We start from the raw sequence: 18,359 nt of genomic DNA, 5'->3' as shown, positions 1-18,359 counted from the left end.
GATCCCTGACAGTCCTTCGTGGGTGTAGGAAAGCATTTTAGGCCCCCACAAAAAATAAGAAAAATTTGAACAATGTGACTGCGTCGCTAATATGCTCCGCATAGTCCCACAACGGGTAGATGTCATCGTTCACTGTCCTAAAAATAAACAAGTTTGAATTTAAATCCCTTCAGCTGTTCTCAAGTATCACGTTTTCACCAGCCATGACAGGTTTCACATCGATCGGTGAAGCGGTTTCAGAGAAGGGATATTTTTAAATATTGGCTTTCAAGCTAAGATGGCTGCCATACCACATGACATATGACCTTTAAAATGTACACTCTGCATATGTAAGTTTCGTGTTGATCGGATAAGGTTCGTTTTTTTATCCAAGATGGCTGCCAAACCACGTGACCTATAACATCATCATTTTCAAATTATATGCAACAGTGCTTCTTTTTGTAAGTGTGAGTGCATCTTACAGTGCTGTAAGATGATATTTGTAAAATTTCGCATCGATAGGGTGAGCGGTTTCAGAGATATAATTATTTAATATTTTCATTCAATCGAATATGGCTGCCAAACCATGTGACCGATGATGTTATAAATTTAATATTTCAATACAAATGGGTCATCGATCATGTGAATGCAATTTCAGATTTTTAGGATAAGGAATTCGATTAAAACATTTTTGCCTGGTATACCACTTCACCTATGATGTCATCATTATCATGATTTTGTTCCCCCATTGGGAGTACTTGACAATGTGCCAAGTTTCAAATTTTTCCATTCAGTGGTTCTGAGAAACATTTTTCAATTATTTGATTTTAATCCAAGATGGCTGCCATACCACGTGACCTATGACGTCACATTTATCATACAAACATTCTGCATGGGTGTCACTCCTGCTCTGGAAGTTTAGTCTCAATCGCACATATCGCACGGACGGACGGACAACCCGAAAACGTTTTATTTTTTCAAAATGCCAACAGGATTAGAATAGCACCGGACAACGCCGGGTACACCTGCTATTCCCTCCTAAGTCATAGTAAAGAAAACCTCCAATGACAGACAATTTTATTAAGGATGAGATGCTTCCTTCAGTCCTGCTCCTTTAATGTTACTACACATTAGCAACACCTGTTTTTGTTGTATGAGGAACTTTGTGTGTTCAAGGTCAAGGCTCATGGAAGAGCGAGATGAGAAAAGGCAAAGGGCAATGTACTGACTGATTTTAGGGCAGTGGGATCAACACAAGTACGTATCAAGGGGATCAATGAGGGGAGGGTTAATGATCACAAGATCACAGGTAGGGTTGGAGGGTGGCATGAGGTGGTGTGGCACTGCCAACTTGAAACCCTGGAGGTCTGAGTGGGATTCCCGAGGAAGGAGGTTCCACGAGCTGTAGAAGCGAAGAACTTGGAGGTGGGCAATAAGTCTGGATATTTGGAATTTCACGAGGAGACGGTTGCTCGAACAACTCACGTGACTTGGAAGAGATGGAGATCTGGGATATGAGGCCTTGTTAACAGGGTTGGAGGGTGGCATGAGGTGGTGTGGCACCGCCAACTTGAAACCCTGGAGGTCGGAGTGGGATTCCCGAGGAAGGAGGTTCCACGAGCTGTAGAAGCGAAGAACTTGGAGGTGGGCAATAAGTCTGGATATTTGGAATTTCACGAGGAGACGGTTGCTCGAACAACTCACGTGACTTGGAAGAGATGGAGATCTGGGATATGAGGCCTTGTTAACAGCGTTGGAGGGTGGCATGAGGTGGTGTGGCACCGCCAACTTGAAACCCTGGAGGTCGGAGTGGGATTCCCGAGGAAGGAGGTTCCACGAGCTGTAGAAGCGAAGAACTTGGAGGTGGGCAATAAGTCTGGATATTTGGAATTTCATGAGGAGACGGTTGCTCGAACAACTCACGTGACTTGGAAGAGATGGAGATCTGGGATATGAGGCCTTGTTAACAGGGTTGGAGGGTGGCATGAGGTGGTGTGGCACCGCCAACTTGAAACCCTGGAGGTCTGAGTGGGATTCCCGAGGAAGGAGGTTCCACGAGCTGTAGAAGCGAAGAACTTGGAGGTGGGCAATAAGTCTGGATATTTGGAATTTCATGAGGAGACGGTTGCTCGAACAACTCACGTGACTTGGAAGAGATGGAGATCTGGGATATGAGGCCTTGTTAACAGGGTTGGAGGGTGGCATGAGGTGGTGTGGCACCGCCAACTTGAAACCCTGGAGGTCTGAGTGGGATTCCCGAGGAAGGAGGTTCCACGAGCTGTAGAAGCGAAGAACTTGGAGGTGGGCAATAAGTCTGGATATTTGGAATTTCACGAGGAGACGGTTGCTCGAACAACTCACGTGACTTGGAAGAGATGGAGATCTGGGATATGAGGTCTTGTTAACAGACATGCAACCCCAGCGTAGTACTAAATATTTGATGCAGGGCCTGAAAAATTGGATCACAGTTTCTTTGAAGGCCGCGTTTCTGGAGGCCTGGAAGAGTCTTCCTCAAGGCGATAGAAATGACATGTTAGTCATGTTAAAGTCTATTGTAAAAGCGCAAGACATTACCACGGTGGTGGCACCAATCACAACGAGTGTACGTAATGTTGCCATTTGTCCGAAATGTGGCGCAGAAGTGCGACAGGGGTGAGTTGGAAACGTGAGCGGCAGGGGGGTGAATGGAGGAGAGGGGAGGAGAGAGGGATCCTTATGCCAGGCAAGTTTGGCAGCCTGGATACCCGCGGAAAGCCGAACCCGTCTCCGCAGCACTACAGCGCAGAGCTGTGGAGTCTGCCATCTATACCTTCTTGCGGTGAGTCACACAGCACAGCACAGCACAGCACATTGGCATGACGTCACCACGTAATGTAGATAATCATTTTAACTTGAATATTCCACTAAGTCTGTTTCCGCTCTTGCCCATGGAGTACCACACCGAGTGTCAAAGGCCTATCGTTTGGAGAACACTGTTAATTTCTGAAATGAAAGTCCTAACATTTTCCCTGTCTACCCACACCCACCCCCTCTTGACTCCCAAGTTGGACCAGGAGTGTGAGAGACCAGCAGATGTTGAACTGAGTCTCTGACTCGTCAGTGTGTTGGGGTCCGGGTTTGGTGACTCCTTGCCTGCCATGTCATTCCAGGTAAAATACGAGTAATTAACAATGGAGATGAGACAACTGAAAGGATAAGTTTGTTAGCAGCGCTGGCAGGAGAACTTAAGGCTTAGAGGTGTGCACACTCGCCTCGACCAGTGTAGTCATGTCTGGCCAGCCGGTTCCAGAAGTAACTAGAACATCACTCGGTAGAGAGCATACCTCCGCCAGGCTGAACAGTTTACGTTTTGTATCCACTGATAGGCCGGATCTGGAACGGGATCTTAACCAAAATTTAATTGGCTTGTTCTTGTCACTAAACCAACTCATCCCCCAAGCTTAATCTGAATCCATCCATAACTTTTTGAGATGTCGTGCAAATCTGAATTCCTCTCTTCAATCCCACTCTTCCCTTCAGGTCTTTAAAACAGCTGTTCACCACCATCTCTTATCTTCCCCTATCCAAAGTCTTGATCTTTTCTACCCCCGCTAATTTCACCCCACATCCACTTTTTTGAAATACCGACTTCTTTCCTGGAAGTTCTAGCTGTGTCCATGTGTTTTTTTTTTAACCTCTCCCACCCTCCACCCCGCCTTCCCACGCCTCCTCCCCCCAAGCCCTCTCCCTCCCACAGATCTCCCGATGTCCCTGTTGTCTGCTGTTGTAATTGTGTGCTTCCCTCTCTCTCCCCATCTTGTCTCCCACTCCCTTTATTTCGTCTTATGTCTCCGTTTGTTTTTTTTTGTCATTAATGTTCGCTCTTTCACGAGCCTCGATCTTGTATACAAAAAAAAAAAAAAAAAATCTCAATGGTGAAGAATCACTTAAAAATTCTAGTAGCTGGATCCGGATAGGGATCGTCACCAAAATCTAACCAATTTATCCTTGTCACACACCCAACCTACCCACCAACTTTCGCCCAAATCCGTCCATAACTTTGGGAGATATCTTGCTCACCGACAGACAGACAACACAAACAAGGGTGAATACATAACAAACAAGAGTCCGTCCACCTTCAGTGGTGGAGGTAATCAAGAAGTAGTCTAGTGTAGATCTGCGTCGGTAGACCAATGGATGAAATCAACAGGATGTTCATTGAGGTATGCTAATCGCCGCCGGAAGAAGCTGAAGTTTCAGGCATTAACCCCTCATCAGAACAGCATTAACCCCTCATCAGAACAGCTCTTTTGCTCCGACGAAGGGTTAACGCCTGAAACGTGTCAGCTTCGCCTTGCTTCCCCCGGCAGTTAGAAAACCTTAATGAACGTCCTGTTGATTTCATCCATTGTTCCAGAGACATGTTCCAGAATCTCAAAAACCCGAAGCCGCTCCCTATGACCCCCTTGGAAGCAGGAGTAAACTGGTACTATAATCGAGAAACGAAGTCAAAAATATCAGGTTTAAAACTTTTTTGCACCCAATGGAACAATATCTACCTGTGCAGGTGAAGCCAATAGCGGGGTTAAGCAATTGGTTCAGGTCCATCCATCTGTCTGTCTGTCAACAAATGTCAGTTTATGATCGAGGAACAAATGATTGAAATGGAATGTTATATTTTGAACATGAATCGGAAAACAAACCTGTCGTGTTACCGTACTTTCGTTCTGAATTCATCCCGATCACATATGCGCAGAGGGGAGTGAGATGGTATTTTTACTCCGTCTGTCTGTCTGTCTGTCTATCTATCTATCTGACAGCTAAACAAAATTGAAAATCATTCCAAACAGGAAACATAGTTTTTAAAGATGTTATAAAGGACACAAACAACAGCCATGAGGAACTAATGTAACGTATTAAATAAGGTGGTGTAAAAGACACTGGGTCAATGGCGGTAAATTCTGGAATTTATTTATTTATAAATACGACTTTCACAATATATATATATTGTAATTGATTTATATACTTGAATATTATATAACACAACTTTTTTCCTTCTTTGCACTTTTAAAACTCCAGTTTTGCAGTACTTGGACATGTTAAATGAGGTGGTGTATAAGACTACTTCACCAATGCAAAACTGTGGACTTTAACGATCTTTAAAATCTTTGTTTTATTTAAATTTAAATATATACCTGAACACTGCGTGGGGTATCGTATTCTATGAACTCTCTAGTTACATTCGTAATACGTAACTGAGTAGGTTGGGGATGAAGTGTCTCTGGCCTTGATAAACTTCTCACGAGGGTATCGAGCAGGGTTCGATTTCCATGGTTACTCGGTGTCCTGATTTTTTTCAAAAACTCACACCGACATGACCATGTTGTAATCTGATTACATTTCTATAACAAGATTGATGAAGGAATCATGCATGAAATGTTCCCTTAAGAGCACGTGTTCTTGTAGGATTCGCAAGTGGAGGATGTCGAAAAGTCGCTGGAAGACGAGTGTCTCGCATTCCTCGAACAAGTCATCGAGCTGATATCGGAAGATTCGGAGCATGAAGGAGTCGAGGAACATATTAGCCCCAACCATGGTGCTGCATCAAGTCTGGGACAAAGGCGGACAATCAGGCTGAGTGCAGATGGGCAGGAGGACTTTGAGAAGGACGTGCAAGATGCTGCAAAAGCAGAATCCCCTCTTGTGGACCCCAATTCAGAGACGTCGAATAATTGCAGCCAAGTCGATGGAAGCAGAGAGGACCGCACTGACACATCCTCCATGGGAAACGGTCGTGGAGACCCACAGATGGGATTACATCGGCCCCGTCTAACCTCAACCCCGAAGCCATTTCATTTTCCACGGCCCAGCATTCGCCAAGTAGGAGAGGGGGTTGCACCTCCGATGGGGGTATCCTCACATTCCGAAAAAGCACACCTTCTCCCTGGACATTCCCAGCTGAACCACAGGCAAGGGAGAGACCAGCAAGATGCGCCCCTAAGAGCTCGGCATTCAATGAACGGAGGAGATGGACGTTCCCGGGCGAAGGGCTGGCGTTGCACGACTGGCGTGGTGTGTGGAGGAGCTTCTGTCGACCCTCGACAAGCTAGTCTGGTGCGGCACTGCTCCGTGAGGTTTCCAGCAGGGCCAGGGCAGGATGGGGCACGACTGGAAGCCCTAACTCGGCTGGGACTATTGCAGAGAGATGGCAGTGGGGGGAACCTGCACAATACTCGATCACCTGCACGTCATCCTCATCCCAAAGCCAGAACATCTGCTCCAAACATTCTCACAGAAACCACTGTACTGCAAACACCCCGGATGAGGGCTGACGGGGCTGTGGTTGGGGTCATTGATGGAGATCAGAACTATGAGAGAGACCCCGGTCGCTCTGCAGGTGTGAGGGTCTTATTCTCACCTCAAGATCCAAGGGTTGAGGAGCAAAAGGAAGCACTGAAAAGACTCGGACTCCTTAATTCATGATCTGTGATCTACCATTTCACCTCCACGACCATGCAACATTCATTCATACACCTGCGGACTGGAAAGTTGCTCTAGTGGATTCTCCATTTCCAAAACTCCTGCATCCACCACAGCTTGAGTCGCTCACAGCGAGTTTGGTCCCAACTGATACATTACCACAGCACAGGGTGTTATGAATAATTCAAATAAGAATCGTTTTCACCAGGATACTTGGTTTTACATTTCACCCACACTGCCCTCCCTACTCACTCGCCCAACAACAACAGCGCAATGATCATGTGGAGTCAGAGGCTATTTTCAGTCTTGGATAAACAAAGTTCTTGGAATCCAGTGGTGCATCTTTCATGAACAAGCCTGTTGGGTAAAGTAAAACAAAATAAACACAAGAGTCCAAACTGCCATCTACAGGGTGAGCCCTAAGCCGCAGTAGTAACAGTAATACATAATAACAGGAGTAATAATAACATATCATAGTAATATAACAATTCCAATACCTCCTTGGACATCGAGTGCATCTGTATGACGTCATCCATTGTCACAACACGAGATAATTTTTCTCCACGTGCGGTGTGGAAATCGATGCAAAATTCCATGTGTTATGGTACAAAATGCTTCCTGAATGTGTTTTCAGTTCATCAACAGATTCCATGCGACGTTCTGTAACCTCAGCTTTGACGTACCCACACAGAGCATCATCACAAGTGCTCAGGACAGGACTGCGTGGTGCCCACAGAAGTGTGGCCACAGTCACAACCTGTTTTCATGATCTGCATCTGACAATTCACAAATCACAGTTAGTTATATGGTTTCATGTGAAGGTCTTTCATTGTGCGATGCGATAATGAACACGAAACACCCAACTCTGCAGAACGTTTCCGTAATGATTTTTTTCGGAGATCTGAGAACGGATGTTTTAACGTTTTGAATTCCAAAATCATGAATTTTTGGTTTTTCGCTGCGCTTGCTGGCGAGTACACTTCCAGTCTGAAATACCTTTTCCCCAAAGATGAAGATTTGATCTTGATGGGGCTGGATTTTCAAAACGCTCCTCCAAGTCTTCTTGCACCCGTTTCATCATCTTGTTTGTGTTTCTCCTCTCGTGGTACCACCCCACTGATACCAGCCTCTCTTCCACTGTAAATGGACTGGTGTCTGCCATCTTGCTTTTATGTATTATTTGTATTATCTGAAAAACAGAAAACAGTATAAATACATGGTACAAGCAAATCTTGTATAAGCAGCTACAATCATGTCCTGGGACTTGTGACTCACCATGCACATCGTCTCTATCCTCCTCACGCAGAAGACAGTCGAGGCAGTTTCATTGGCTCGGGGTCACCATCCTGGAGGGGTCACCACTCTGACACAAGATACTCGACTGAGTGTGCAGGAATTTGTTCATAGTGCCGGCGATTGCTCACCTGCTCTTCACGAAGGACACCATAGGATCTACAACATCCACTAGCAAAGTTAGCAGACGGGACGCCCAGTTTAACCAGGATGCCTCCCAACCCCTTATTCCCATGTCCAACTTACTTTTACATTTGCTTCCCTCCAAACCCTCCTCACGCCTCAATTCCGCATGAAAAGGTAACTTGTGAAAATTTGACCATTGCTCCCCTTTGGGTAGTGTCCTATGGCCATGCCCTGTGGATGACCATGGCATACTAGTCCGTTTAGGTAGTACCCTACCAGCATGCCATGTGGACGTCTTTTTAATTTTCTTTTTACCAACAGTTTCCTTGCTTATGTAATATGTAGATAACCATTTGTGAAGTCAATTTAATTGAAATAGTAGAAGGGCAGTGTTACATTCTCTATTCTTCTAAAAAGTGGACATTAAAAATGCTCCATTTCTTTGCAATATATGTTTGTTTGTTTTTCTTGTATCACTGTTATACTTTAGGATGAGGATGTATTGAGGAGTAATCACAATGATGTGTACATACAGCTATCCATTATTGGACTGGGACACAATTCCGAATTTAGCCTACTGGTTGCATCGTCAGTGAAGTGTGAGGGTGCCACTGATGCAGTGCCCCCATCACATTCAAGCAGGAATTTGTAAATTTATTCAACTTGCTGGCGATAACTCGCCTCCTCTCCGTGGAAGACGTTGTGGGATCTTCAACATCCACCACTGGCAGACTGGACATCCATTTTAACGTCCATCTGAGGAAAGGCGCACACACCGATGCCATCGCCCTGCATGCAAAACACCAGGATGAGTTTATAACTGGGTTAACATTCGAACCCAGGCTAGACAGTTCAAAGGTGAGTGCGCTTACCTGCAGGCCATCCTGCAGCCCAACAAAGCAGAATGATGTGTGCAAAACAATTTTTAACTTAATAATCACAGCTAGTCAGGTGCGCTTCAACAAAGTGACCAATAAGCTGTCTTTGGCCATCCAAAACTGGCTTTACTCAACAACTAGAGCTCCCATTGCTGTTTCACTGCCCAGAAAGCTGCCAATGGCAAGAACGCAGGAAACGGTCAGGAATTCGAAGAGGCAAAAAGCAGTTCAACTAGGGTACAGAACGTTCTTTATTCACCGAACAGTTTCCTATTTATCCACGAAACCCGCACTTCGAATGTTGTGCCAAAGAACCCGGGAACACAAAAAAAGACCAAAGGGCATGCCATTGGGACACTCTCCTCTCACGCCCGCCCGTTCCATCTACGAAACCTCGGAAGTTGGAATACAAGTTCTGTGACATCGACAAGGAAACGGTGTATCCACTTTTAAGAGTACATGCCTGTTTCAGCTCCCACACCCAAAAGTCCGAGTTCGGGGACAGTGTCAGTGCAGAACCTTAGGACAGATCATCAGGAGTCCAGTCATATGCCGGAATTTATGTCACAGGCAGTTTCTTGAAAGCAAAATAGCTTTTTGTTTTTCCCTCCTCATCCTCATTCGCACCTGGCTCCTGATTGTTGTCGAGTTTTCTGCACCAACCACATTCATCTTCCGCCTCCCTCTCTCCCCAGCACCCCCAACCTTTTGGCAATGCACCACCCACTTGTTCTCCCCTGTCCCCCTCTTTATTTCCTTATGAATGGGGAAAAAGTCATCAGCTGAGAATATTTAAACGTGTTAAACACACCAATCTAGAATGCCCAACTAACTCACTCGCCAACGCCATACAACTTCTTCGCAAATTTAAAATTAACTTCAACAAGACTGACTTTCAAAAATCATACGATTAGATCTGATAGGCACATGTGGGTGATAAAAACAAAATGTTTTGATTAAATTTACTTGCTGTTCCACTAAGCAGGCAGCGAGGAGATTCAGTTGTAATGTGGGTGTTTTATGTTCCCATAATGACACCATCGGTCATGGTGGTGGTGGTGGTGACACCAGTATCCCTTGAGGTGAGAAGTGGCGTTCTAAAATGAGCAATGTTAAATTTACAAAAGTCATTCTTTGTTTGTTTTCCTTTCGTCCTTCACATTTCCACCTGCGGCCGCGCAGCAAGGGAGCTTCTCCAAAGAAGCGGAACAAAGATCATAAAAGTGCAAGAAAACCCCAAAAAACTTTCAGGCAGACAAGCAAAGAAATAAGACAAGTCTGCCAATAGTAACCCTAACTAACAACTGAGCAAAGAAAGACGTAATCACTGCCTGCAGATTCAAAGGGATCCTTCCATCAAGCACGATCACAAAGATGACTCGGGTAGTTGGTGAGGCTCGATCGTTGCACCAGGTGTGCGGCGGAGAGACCTCCTTGGCCATCTGCACTACCACATCTTCCTTTGGTCGTGGCTGTTCAGCACGAGGTCTTCTGGCATCGTTTGTGGATAGTGTTCACTTGCTTTGTAGATCATGTCACTCCTGACTTTCACCTCCATTCTACTCGACTCGAGTTCCTCCTGTCCTTTGCTCTGCCTTTTGAAGCCTCATTTCATGCATCTTGTATTGTTTCATTTATCATCGGAATTCACACGATGATGCATCTCATTCTTCACCGACGTCTGAGAGGTAAATGGGAAGGGGTATCATTAACAAAACTACCACAACTGCAAGCTGGGGATGATCTTAACGACAAAAAAACATTTTAACCAAACTTGTGCACATGTTTGAAAATGTTTGAAAATGCACATGTTTGAAAAATAACATCATTAATTATATCAACATAAATAGAGCAAACATCCTTGAAAACAAACAATCATCTCATTACCCTGCACTTGCAAAATGAAAAGCAGGGTTAGGCAATCTGTTGCGCCTGTACGTGTGGCGTGCGTCTGCATTTTTAAAATTCATTTTCTCGGCAACCGTTGGTCCGATTGACACGAAATTTTACCATGGGAGCGTCTCCGCCTGTACTATTTCTTTATTCATAGTTATGACATCATATAGGTCACGTGGTACAGGCAACATCTTGGAAAAAAATCGAAAAATGTTGCAGCTCGAGCTTACACGAGCCTTGATTCTGTATACAAAAAAAAATAAAAATTTAAACCTCTATATCTCTGAAACCGCTCCATGGAAAAAAAAATTGAATCATGGCTCATTGTAAAGAACTCCCCAAGGGTAATAAGATACACGACATGACCAAAAGTATGTGGCCACCCGAACATCGAACATCTCATTCCAAAATCATGGGCATGAATATGGAGTTGCCCCCCCCCCCCCCCCCTTGCTGCGAAACATCCTCCACTCTTCTGGGAAGGCTTTCCACAAGATGGTGGAACATTGCTGCGAGGCTTTGCTTTCATTCAGCCATAAGAGCATGAGTGAGGTCGGGCACTGATGTTGGGCGATGAGGCCTGGCTCGCAGTCGGCGTTCCAATTCATCCCAAAGGTGTTTTATGGGGTTGCGGTCAGGGCTCTGTGCAGGCCAGTCAAGTTCTTCCACACCGATCTCGACAAACCATTTCTGTATGGACTTCGCTTTGTGCACAGGGGCATTGTCATGCTTAAACAGGAAAAGGCCTTCCCCAAACTGTTGCCACAAAGTTGGAAGCACACAATCATCTAGAATGTCATAGTATGCTGTAGCGTTAAGATTTCCCTTCACTAGAACTAAGGGGCCAAGCCAGAACCATGAAAAAGAGCCCCAGACCATTATTCTCCCTCTACCAAACTTTACAGTTGGCACTATGCATTCGGGCAGGTAACGATCTCCTGGCATCCGCCAAACCCAGATTTGTCTGTCAGACTGCCAGATGGTGAAGCGTGATTAATCACTCCAGCGAACGTGTTTTCACTGCTCCAGTCCAATGGCGATGAGTTTGACACCACTTCAGCCGACGCTTGGCATTGCACATGGTGATCTTGGGCTTGTGTGCGGCTGCTCAGCAATGAAAACCCATTTCATGACGCTCCCAACGAACAGTTGTTTTGCTGACGTTGCTTCCAGAGGCAGTTTGGAACTCGGTAGTGAGTGTTGTAACCGAGGACAGACAATTTGTATGCGCTACGTGCTTCAGCCCTCGGCGGTCTCGTGAGCTTGTGTGGCCCACCACTTCGCGGCTGAGCTGTTGTTACTCCTAGACGTTTCCATTTCACGATAACAACACTTACAGTTGACTGGGGCAGCTCAAGCAGGGCAGAAATTTGATGAACTGACTTGTTGAAAAGGTGGCATCCTATGACGGTGCCACGTTGAAAGTCACCGAGCTCTTCAGCACGGTCCATTCTACTGCGAATGTTTGTCTATGGAGATTGCATGGCTGTGTGCTTCATTATATATACCTGTCGGCAATGGGTGTGGCTGAAACAGCCAAATCCACTAATTAGAAGGGTGTCCGCATACTTTTGGTCATGTAGTGAATGTTAATGATGATGTCATCAGTACCTTAATTATGCTCGATTCGATCAGTGTGACTTTTTCTTCTCTGCAATTCTTGGTCAGATTGACACGAGATTTTCACCATCGGAGCACCTCCTCCTGTAGAATACTTTATTGATAATGATGACATCATCATAGGTCACGTGGTACAGGCACCATCTTCGAAAAACTTTGCACCTCTATATCTCTGAAACCACTCCATGGAAAAAAATTGAAACATGGCTCGTCGTCAAGTACTCCCCATGGGGAATAAGATATGTTAATGATGTCATAAGTGCCTTCGTGATGTCATAATTCGACAAGTACAATGCTTCATCCAATCAGTATGAATTTTTTTCTCTGCAACTGTTGGTCTGATGGACATGAAATTTTCATCATAGGAGCACCTCCTCCTGCAGAATATTTTAATAATTATGACATCAGGTTACGTGGTACAGGCGCCATCTTGGAAAAACCGAAAAACGTTGCACCTCTATATCTCCAAAACCACTCCATGGAAAATTGAAACATGGCTCATTGTAATTAACTCCGCATGGGGAATAAGTGTTATCAACGATGACGTCATTGGTGCCGTAATTATGATGTAATAATTAGACAGAAACAACGCTTAGTCTGACCAGTTTGAAATTTATTGAGCATGATCTATGCAACAATTATATTAGAGAATATAAATTTATGATGTCATCACTCACGACGTCTGGCAGCCATATTGGATTAAAAAAAACCCTTCAAAAACTGAAGAGTTGGCTTGCACCAAGTTGACTGCGCAGGATAAGTATTCTATGAATGCCATCTAGTTTAACTAAAGCAATGGGTTGGAGGATCGGAAAATGAATTTTGGAACTTCATGAGGAAGAGACCCCCCAAAAACCTGGTAGGTAGGGAAAACCCCCAAAAGAACCCGAATGCATCCACTGCCTCGATTAACTCACCGGCCTCCGGTCTTGAAAATGAGGTCCGTGTTGGGAGCTCCTTTAGGGTGCTGATAGCGCGGGCGACGGTCACGATTCGTATTTGCTTGTGCTGGGCGCTGCGCCATCGACTGTAGCATCTCTGCTGGTTGAACACACCAAAGGAAGTTTTAAGATAAAGAAAACTAGGGTAGTAATTTATACATCTGTCAAATGTTTGATAAATTGCAAAAACGTAATGGTTAGAGCGTGCACTGAGTCTGGGAGGTCTGGTTGAAAAGGTGGCATCCTTTGATGGGGCCACGTTGAAAGTCACCGAGCTCTTCAGCACGGCCCATTCTACTGCCAATGTTTGTCTATGGAGATTGCATGGCTGTGTGCTTGATGATATATACCTGTCAGCAATGGGTGTGGCTGAAACAGACTAATCCACTAATTAGAAGGGGTGTCATATGTATATGTGTATATTTATCTATACACATAAATATACACATATACACATACACATATACATACATATCTTATATATACATATACATATACATATACACGATAGAGATTTTTTTTGTCACTGGTCTACACGTAATATTCCATAATGTAAAAGTGGATTGTTTTATTTTTTACAAAATAATTGAAAATGAAAAGCTGAAATGTCTAGAGTCAATAAGTATCACCATGTGACTACCCTTGGTGAGGGGGGAGAGGGGGTGGGGGGTGGGCAACCGGAGCGCTTACCTGATCGGCTTCCACCCGACGTCTTCACACCTGGATAAATTAACTCAAACAACACGGAATTAAAATGTACAAAAATAAATGGGTTTAATGACAGAAATGCCGGTTACAAAGAAAAGAAGATAAAACTAAACTCCTAAATTGAGGGAACCTCCAACAGACTAGTACACAGACAAAGGGAAATATAAAAGAACAAAAATAAATGTGTGCGATTCATTGTGGGGACCAAGCTCAACTCGGCTGGTGTGTCTCGTCAGTAATCGCCAAAGATTGTCTGAGGCCTTGGTGGGGAAATGCGCTCGTTCGTTGACACGAGCTAAGCCTCACCGCGCGTCGTGAACGGCAGGCGTGCAGCCTGCTCTTCCAGCCTCGTCGTGCTGCAGCGAGCAAGCAGCACTCGTCCACCCGTAGTTCTTGCTTGGAAACCTGTGGTTCCCAGTCCGTGTCTCATCCTCCTCACGACCACCAGCAAGATCTCCCAACACTGCCGCTCGTGATGGTGTCCAAATCAGAAGGGCAAGAAGATGTCGGCACACAATCAACCGCTATGGCATCCAGTACGAGAAGGGGCCAGAGGAAGAGAGAGAAAATGTCCACCAGCGCGTTCCTTTATCATCCAGGCTCTGACGTCATCTCGCTATGTCTCCGTCTCTGCTCCTATCAGGACGTGCCACCTTACCAGTCCTTCCCATCAATAAAACCCTCGACCAATCACTGCTCTTCGGGGCGTGGCTCCACGGAGCTGCCTGACCTGTGCGCTTACCAAGTCAATGTTATCAGCGGCAGCGCTCAATGTCATGGCTTCCAGTAGGTTTTTAATTAGGGTGTTTAAATGCGCGATTTCTTACTAGGTGTGTGTGCTGCGTATGTCATAAGGAACAAAGGAATAATTACAGAGGCAATTACATGCAGGGTAATTTATACAAGACTAATTTACCCATCATCCCTCCCTAATTAACAAGCCCCACCCCCCGTGATGGGGACGAAGATACAAGCTTACCAGACATCCGGTCTACACAAATTTCCCTACTTATGGTACATCGAGGTTTCTTCTTCTTCACGACAGTCAAAGCACACTAATCTATACATTCTACCTGGTCTACAGTATCACTACCACCCACAAACAAAACAGTATTCAACCCTTTTGCTATTAAATTGAGCTCAGGTGCATCCAATTTCATTTGATCATCCTTGAGATGTCTCTACAACTTGATTAGAGTACAACTGTGGCCAATTCAATTGATTGGACATGATTTAGAAAGAAACACACCTTTCCACATAAGATCACACAGTTAACAGTGCATGTCACAGCAGAAACTCTACCATGAAGTCCAAGGAACCGTCGGTATAACTCCGAGATAGAATTCTGAGGAGGCATACATCTGGGGAAGGGTATAAAGCAATTTATAGAGTGTTGAAAGTTCCCAAGAGCACAGTGATCTCTATCATTAAGAAATGGAAAGAATAGGGAACCCAGACTTTTCCTAGAGCTAGCAATCTGACCAAACGGGCAAGGACCTTGGGCAGGGAGGTGACCAAGACACCAATGACCACACTACGGAGTTCCTTGGCTGTGATAGGAGAACCTGCCGGAAGGACAACAGCCTCTGCAGTACTTCACAAATCTAGGCTTTATGGGAGAGTGGCCAGATGGAAGACACTCCTGATAAAAAGGCACATGAAAGCACGCCTGAAGTTTGCAAAAAGGCACGTAAAAGACAGAGCATGAGGCAAAAGATTCTGTGGTCTGATGAGACAAAAATTGAACTCTTTGGACTGAATACAAAGCACTATGTCTGGCAGAAACCGAGCACAATTCATTACCCATCTAATCTAACACCATCCCGACCTTGAAGCATGGTGGTGGCAGCATCATGCTATGAGGATGCTTTTCAGCAGCAAGGACTGGGAGATTTGTAAGGATAGAGGGAAAATTAATGGAGCCAAATACAGGCAAATTCTTGGGGAGAACCTGCTTCAGAGTGCACAAGACCATAGACTGTGGCCACGATTTACGTTTCAACAAGACAATGACCCCAAGCACAGAGCCAAAGCAACACAGGAATGGCTTCAGAACAATAATATGAAAGTCCTTGAATTGCCCAGCCAAATCCCAGACAGGATTCCCATTGAGAATCTGCAGAAAGACTTTAAGATGCTTGTTTACCAATGCTACCCATCCAACTTGACAGAGCTTTAGCAAATCTGGAAGGATGAATGGGAGAAACTCCTCAAATCCAAATGTGCAAAGCTGATACAGACATCTGCAAGAAGACTCAAAGCTGTAATTGCTGATATTCTGATCCTACAATGTCTTCCAGAGAGGAGGCGAGTTATCTCCAGCAAGCTGAATAAATTATAAGCTTCTGTTGGAATGTACAGGGGAGGAGACACTGCATCAGTGGCACACTCACAAACGATACAACCAGTTGGCTGAATTTGGAGTTATATCCCAGTCCAATAATGAGAGCTGCATGCACACATCCTTTCTGCGAATTGATTCAGAATCGAATCGAAGGGAGAAACAACCTATTTTGTGATCATTGCGATTATTCCTCAATAAATGCTTCTGAATGTATCCTCATCCTAAAGTATAACAGCGACACAATAAAAAACAACATAAATTGCAAAGAAAACGAGCATTTATTCTTGATATTTCTGTATTTCATTTTTAATTGTTGTGTAAAGATTTCTCAATAAAAAATTCCACTTTGTCATTATGTCATCATGTGTTGATTGATTTTTAAAATCTCAATGCAATCCATTTTGAATTCGGGCTGTAGCACAACAAAATGTGAAAAAAGGCAAGGGGTGTGAATACTTTCTCAAGGCACTGTACATAACCCCGTGCCAATCACAGCTCTTACCCATGATGGCCAACAACTGTCAATTACTAACCACAGCTGTTTGCAACCAATAATACAAATCTAAAAGCTGCACTGAAGGTTTACGACTACATAAAGGTCTTGTTCTCAAAGAGGCAGTTTTAACAGTGAAATAAATTCCACAAGGCACTAACATGAATAGTTACAAAACAGGCTGTAGTTGGGAAAATCCATATTCAAAATGAAGGTGCAACCAATTAGTACAGCTGCTGAGCAAACAAAGCTCAGGCCTGACATTGGTTTTAGGGATCCTCCCAAGGAATGGGGATCACGTGATGCCAAAATGCAGTTTGTGACAGCTACTATCCTTAAATTAATCATCGTCTATTCCAACAGATATGACACACCAACTGATCTAATGGTCTTGCCCTTTTTGGGTGTATCGCTAAGATCTGCGTAGTCCTAAGAACGCTGTAAGCTTCAGGCCTGCATCAATGCCTTGTATAATTCAAAATGGAGGCAAGGTCCCTCCCAAATTTTAAAACTCATCATGTCACTTACCCATGATGGCAGCACCAAAACGTTTTAAAAGGCCTATTAAAGTGTGTGTGTGTGCGTGTGTGCATGTGCACGCATGTAATGCTCATGGAAGAACTCGCACATGCATCACACGTGAGACAAATGCATTAATAGATATCAATGTACTTTGGCACTACCCTGGTGTTGTTGGGCTAGCGGCTAGGGTGCCGGCTTAGGATCCAAGGATCCTGGGTTCGAATCCCGGTCGATTGCTGAATTAACGCCAGGGGGGTTGACTCAGCCTGTCATCCTTCCGAGGTCGGCTAATTGAGTACCAGTTCACTGGTAATTCCCTGTTTGTCGTTAAAGGCGACAAAAAGGGTTGGCGTCAGGAAGGGCATCCGGCCGTAAAACATTGCTTCAAAAAGGGGACCGAAAAACAACAACAACCACGGTTCCCGAAAAAGGCCAACCCCCGCTTTGCGGGGAAAAATGGCCTCTAAAGGTGGTTATTATATATATATTTTATAATGTACTTTGGCAGCTATGTTTTATCTCTGCTTTAGTTTGGGTTTTACACTTTTTACATTGTCCTGAGAGGAGCTGGTTTGTCCATTGGTGTTCACAAAATGAAGTAAAGTATCACCAATTCACATACAAATTGGTGACATTAGTGGTGGCCTGGCTTGTTTGACAATTCCAACTCACCACGTAGTTCATGATGTTGGAAACGAAGGTTCAAATTAGATAATTATGACTAATATACTTGCAATTCATGTAATACTTCACTAATGTCATGTGTATTTGTACAGCATGAGAACTCCATGAGTTTAATATAGGGTAGGAAAAAAAATTAAACAAAATCTCAGCAAACTCTTAAATGTTTAATAAACAACTCGCACATACCACCTCAGCAACAAAATAAAACCTACAAAACCAGCAGAATGTAATACATCAACAACAAGAAACAGCAATCAAAGACTGCAGACCTTCGCCAGGACACGTTTTCAGTGTTTTTTTAAGGCTTTTGTGTTAAAACAAATATGGCGGCCGAACCACGTGACCGATACCGTCATCGTTTATTTATCTTTTCTCCACCAATTTATCCCGAGATGATGCTCAAGAAATTTCATCCT

General features: G+C 44.4%; 2 protein-coding genes across 2 annotated transcripts in view; one reads left to right on the top strand and one right to left on the bottom strand.

Moving 5' to 3' along the window:
- Positions 1-2,694: 2,694 nt before the first annotated feature.
- On the top strand, positions 2,695-8,305 carry LOC137439720 (uncharacterized). Its single transcript, XM_068135760.2, has 3 exons — positions 2,695-2,797; positions 3,024-3,128; positions 5,425-8,305. The coding sequence occupies exons 2-3, from the start codon at positions 3,117-3,119 to the stop codon at positions 6,439-6,441; spliced, it is 1,029 nt and encodes a 342-aa protein (XP_067991861.1). The 5' UTR covers positions 2,695-2,797; positions 3,024-3,116; the 3' UTR covers positions 6,442-8,305.
- A 663-nt stretch (positions 8,306-8,968) lies between these two features.
- UPF2 (UPF2 regulator of nonsense mediated mRNA decay) overlaps positions 8,969-18,359 on the bottom strand; it is a 105,642-nt gene continuing 96,251 nt past the window's right edge. The window contains 2 exon segments of the mRNA XM_068135749.2: positions 8,969-10,416; positions 13,169-13,289. Of these exon segments, the coding sequence (XP_067991850.1) occupies positions 10,407-10,416; positions 13,169-13,289 (131 nt within the window). The 3' untranslated portion in view covers positions 8,969-10,406.

The sequence above is a fragment of the Myxine glutinosa genome, chromosome 1 (assembly GCF_964187855.1).
Source record: "Myxine glutinosa chromosome 1, kmMyxGlut1.1, whole genome shotgun sequence".
NCBI classification, from domain to species: domain Eukaryota; kingdom Metazoa; phylum Chordata; class Myxini; order Myxiniformes; family Myxinidae; genus Myxine; species Myxine glutinosa.
This window is presented reverse-complemented; position numbering and strand designations above follow the sequence as displayed.